General features: G+C 62.1%; 1 protein-coding gene across 1 annotated transcript in view; it reads right to left on the bottom strand.

Moving 5' to 3' along the window:
* LOC104162835 (ankyrin repeat and fibronectin type-III domain-containing protein 1-like) overlaps positions 1 to 3,739 on the bottom strand; it is a gene marked incomplete at its 5' end in the record, with an annotated part of 15,861 nt that extends 12,122 nt beyond the window's left edge. The window contains 5 exons of the mRNA XM_009701667.1: positions 1,493 to 1,590; positions 2,135 to 2,248; positions 2,508 to 2,702; positions 3,035 to 3,242; positions 3,538 to 3,739. Of these exons, the coding sequence (XP_009699969.1) occupies positions 1,493 to 1,590; positions 2,135 to 2,248; positions 2,508 to 2,702; positions 3,035 to 3,242; positions 3,538 to 3,739 (817 nt within the window). The remainder of the gene's footprint in view (positions 1 to 1,492; positions 1,591 to 2,134; positions 2,249 to 2,507; positions 2,703 to 3,034; positions 3,243 to 3,537) is intronic.
* Between the last annotated feature and the right edge of the window lie 671 nt (positions 3,740 to 4,410).

The raw sequence follows: 4,410 nt of genomic DNA, 5'->3' as shown, positions 1-4,410 counted from the left end.
CCGCCCTTCGTGTTGTGGGCGGACCCCGGGACGTAGTAAGCTGTGCCCTGCGAGGAGGGAAGCCACACTCAGTGCACCGGCACCTCTCCTGGCTCGGTGTGCAAGGGAAGGAGGATCCCACCCCAGTCCAGTACACCAGTCCGCCATGAGGAGTACTAAGCTGGGAGCCCGCAGCCCAGGTCGCTGGCTCTGATCTCTCCCAGTTGTACAAAGCTCTTGTTATCAGACATTAGAGAATCCCCACGGTCCAGGTGGGTGGTTTTTGGGGGGAGGCAGAGGAAGCACGGGACATTACAAATGCCCCTTGCCAGGAGATGCTCCGGCCCTAAAGACATGGGGCTTCCGCAGCCTGGAGGGTCGGAGTGCTGCCTTCCTGCTGGGACGTGCAAGGATCCGGCCCCGGGAGACAGGGAACCAGCTCAACGCTGTCAAGGGCTTGTGGCACGGCGACAGTGATTAAAGGCCTCTGATTAAAGCCCAGTCAAGCTGCCAGATGTTGCAAAGCCTCCAGGCACTCATGAAGGCGGACAGGAGCCTGCGAAGCAGCTCTGAAAGCATGATTGATAGGCTCAGGCCAGCTCCTTGCAGCAGCGCTGCTCCGGGCTCCACTCGATCCCCATCCTGCCACGCACCAGGGCAGCTCTCCCACCCCGACAGTGCTCGGCCCCCGCTTTCTTGCCTAACCCCTTCTAACCGCATCAAGGGCTTTCCCAGCTCCTCAAGTTGGTGGTCCCTGCCTGCCTGCCCCAGAGCTCTGGCACTGCACCTCCCTGGTAAGGGTGACCCCATCCATCTCCCCGTGTTCCCATCTCAAGCTCCATCCCACCGCAGTCCCCATTCTGCCCCGTCTCCCCCTCAGGGTTGGTTCAATGCTTGCCAGGGACAGGACGGCAGCCCCTGGGGAGGGGACAGCTGACAGGCAACTTGGCCCCTGAGGTTCTCAGGGAGATAAAACAGCGGGGAGCCCCAGCCCCCACCAGCCCATGACCTTGCCGAGCTCCCGGAGATGGAGATGGGGTTGGTCCCCTCTCTCTAGTGAGCGACAGGGCTGGTGCGAGGGCTCAATCGGTGTAGGTGGCAGAGGAACGAGCCACTGATTTATTGCCCAGGAAGATCACGGGTGGAGATGGGAGCAGGGTGGAGGACAGAGGATAAATCAGGCGCTTGGTGAATGAGCCCATTCTGCCTTTCACTCCAGAGTCCCCAGGCACCCCATGCAGGGGGTTTCCCCATTGCCAGGGCAGCTGTGGCTGTGCAGGGACAGACAGATGCCTCTCCCGGCCCCACGCTCTTAGCTCTGCCCACAGGCTGCGCTGAACACAGCACGCACCACGGCACAACCCTTTTCCACCTACCCAAAATGATGCCCCATCCCCTCCCCGCGTCGGCTGCAGGGAATGACCCCCGGGGCTGCACTGCGGCCAGTGGCTTTTCCCAGCTGTGGGCTCTCCCCCCACAGCCCAGACACCCACGGGGCACCCCAAGAGCTCACCGACACCAGCCCCCCGATAGTGAAGTGCAGGTTCTTCAACTTGTCGATCACAGCCTCCCCCAGCGGTGGCGAGAAGGTCGGGGAGCAGCTCCACTCCACTGAAAGGAGAGAGACCCCAAGGTGCTGCGTGGCCCCGGAGCGGGGACAGGCTACCAGGGCAGACCACAGGCAGCACGGGAGCTGGAGGCAGCGGAGTGAAGGTAGGGGAGAGGGGGAACCACAGCGAGGGGGACAGCACGAGGAGCTGCAATCCTCCTCATCAAGCCATGTCAGATGGGGCCAGCACCCTCAAAAGATGGATGAGGAGTTGGGGATGGAGGAAATTCTCCCAGAAGCCAAAAATATCCAGTTTAAGTGGGTGAGGGGAGCAGGAGAGGCAGGACGGCAAAGGGCCCCCAGTGTGCAGGATGAGGGGGCAGCAAATAAGTGGCATTCCAAGCTTTGCCTTGGTGCAGGACGGTGGTTCGGTCTAGCTCAGCCTGTTTGAGTGGTGGCCAGGATGTCCAGCGGACATCACAGCACTGCCCACGCTCCCCATGTGCTGGCGTTGGGTGAGCGCCCCAGCACGCCCCACGGGCACATTCAAGGCATCTGCCATGGCTGCATGCCCCCCTGCACCGCTGTGGGGACCCTGGTCCGTACCTTTGTACTTGGTGACAACAGCTGAGTTGACGCTCAGGGGCTCCCAGAAGGTCACCTGCACCGAGGAGCTGCTGGCCACGGAGAGGTGGACGTTGGTGGGGGCATCTGGCACACCTAGGGACAGAGAGCGCAGAGACTGCTACAGCGAGGACGGTCACTCTGAACCCTTCAGTGTCCCTCCTGAGTCGCCCCCCACACCCAGGAACACGCTCCCAGAGCATTCAACCCTGCCCCGTGCACCCTGGCTATAGCGTGTGGCGATCCTCTGATGGGTGCCGGTGCAGCCTCACGCCTGGACCATGCACAGCCCTGCTCCTTCCCCCAGTGCGGGGGCTGCCCCCCAGGCCCCCCAAGCCCTCCTGCGGGCACTCACGGGCATGCTCAAACCCTGCCTTCATGCGTTTGTAAAGCCGGTATCGCCACTCCCAGGCCTTGAGCTGCTTCTCCTTCTCAGAGCAGTCGGCGTTGGGTGCCTCGTTCACCACCTGCGCCGTCAGCTCGTTGACGCGCTGCTCTGCTTCCCGCACCAGCGTGGAGAGGTGCAGTGAGCGGCTCTCCAGGCTCACGACTGAGGCGTGGGTGGGCACGGCCGTGGGGCCCAGGAGAGGAGTCAGGAGGAGGGGAGAAAAGGGGGTTAGGGCAAAAGAAAAGGTGGTTAGGGCAAGCCCAGGCGCTGCTGGCACAAAGTCCTCACCCCGAGACCCCATTCTCTCCTTTGTGCCTTTCTCCCGGGCTCCACTCGAGTGCCTGGCTCCACTCCAGCCCCTGCTACAGCCTGCACCAGTTTCCCAAAACCCAGTGACCATCACCCCACCCAGACCGCGCTGCCTGGGGTGCCCTGCTCCACCAGGTTGGAGACCCAGGTGATGGGCACGGCCCAGCTCCCCCACACCAACTCACAGTGCGGGCTCTCCTTTGCTCCTGCCTGCAGCAGGGCCCTGGCGATGGGAGCGTTGTTGGTCATGATGGCGATGTCCAGGGGCAGTAGCCCCTCGCTGTTGGGGGTGTTGAGGTCAAGCTCCTCGGGGCTGTACTGCTTCAGCAGCTCCTGGACCCTGTCTAGGTCCTGCAGCTCCACAGCCTCGAAGAGGGCAGCATTGCTCTGGAACTGGGTGGAAGGAGGAATGCAGGTTGGCTGAGGATGGGGCACCCTCCTGCACCCCACCAAACACCTTAGCCCCTCACCAGCACCCCACTAACCCAAACAGGGGGGGATGCCCAGGTCCCAAGGGCTTGGGAGCATCAGCTCTTTGCAGACACAACCAGATGATGTTGAGCAAACACCCAGACCAGCTCCACCTGGACTTGCTCCAGGGTGGCTTCACTTAATGTACTCTTGGCCTTCCACCCAGGTGACAGCATCGCCCACACACAGACCCTCGATGGAGCCAGCAGGCACTGACCAGGTAAGACTTGCGGAGCTTCTCCTTCTCGCCCCGTCCTGCCAGGCTGCCCTCGTCGAAGGATGTGTAGTTGACGCGGAATTTCCCTGACAGGTTTCGGTAGAGCCTCTTGGCTGCATTTGGTGAGGAAGGGCCCGGTGGCTTCCTGGCCTGTGCCAGCTGCAGGTCCCGCATCTGCTGCGTCATTTTAGGGGAGGATGACCTGGGAAAGGGCAAGGAGGTGTGGGGAAACAAGGCATGGAGGACGTGCCAGAAAGGCAGAGGTACATCTGCAGCATCAGGACTGAGGCATGACCCAGGAGAGCCAGAGCAGTGCCGAGGCAGCACTGATGTGAGCGGCTGCAAGGCGGATGCCGGTGCCAGCAATGCTCTCATCCATCTCTCATCAGCTGAGGCCAGTCTGTTCCTCCTCCTCATCACTGCTGCTGGACCTCTGGGGGTCCCGAGGGGCTTGTATGAACCCTGTGGGTGAGACATTTCCTTCCAGACCCAAGGGCCGTCCTGGCCCCACACTGCCCTTGAGTTGGGAAGCCCTAAGCAACCTCAGGCTGCTCAGCTCTGCAACTGGTCCCCACCCATCACACCAGGGAAATCTCTCCTTACTCCCAGTCTCCACCATCCAGCCCCTACAGAGATGGGGTGCCCCATTCGGGGCTGCCCAGACCCCCTCAGCAGTGGGGGCTGCAGGGACCGACAGCCTCCAGCCCCATGCTGGGTGAGTGCTGCCCACCACAGGCTTGGGGCGGCCTTTGCGCACCATCTCCATATCCATCCTTCTAGCAGGAACCCATCTCCTCCACTTATCGCTGTCCCTCAGCCCTCTTTGGTACGTGACTTTCCTCAGGGTCTCTGTTCCGGCAAAGAGCAACATCT

Source organism: Cariama cristata, unplaced genomic scaffold (assembly GCF_000690535.1).
Source record: "Cariama cristata isolate BGI_N322 unplaced genomic scaffold, ASM69053v1 scaffold13290, whole genome shotgun sequence".
In the NCBI taxonomy this organism is placed as follows: Eukaryota; Metazoa; Chordata; class Aves; order Cariamiformes; family Cariamidae; genus Cariama; species Cariama cristata.
The sequence above is the reverse complement of the archived record's forward strand: the minus strand, read 5'-3'. Positions and strand labels throughout refer to the sequence as shown.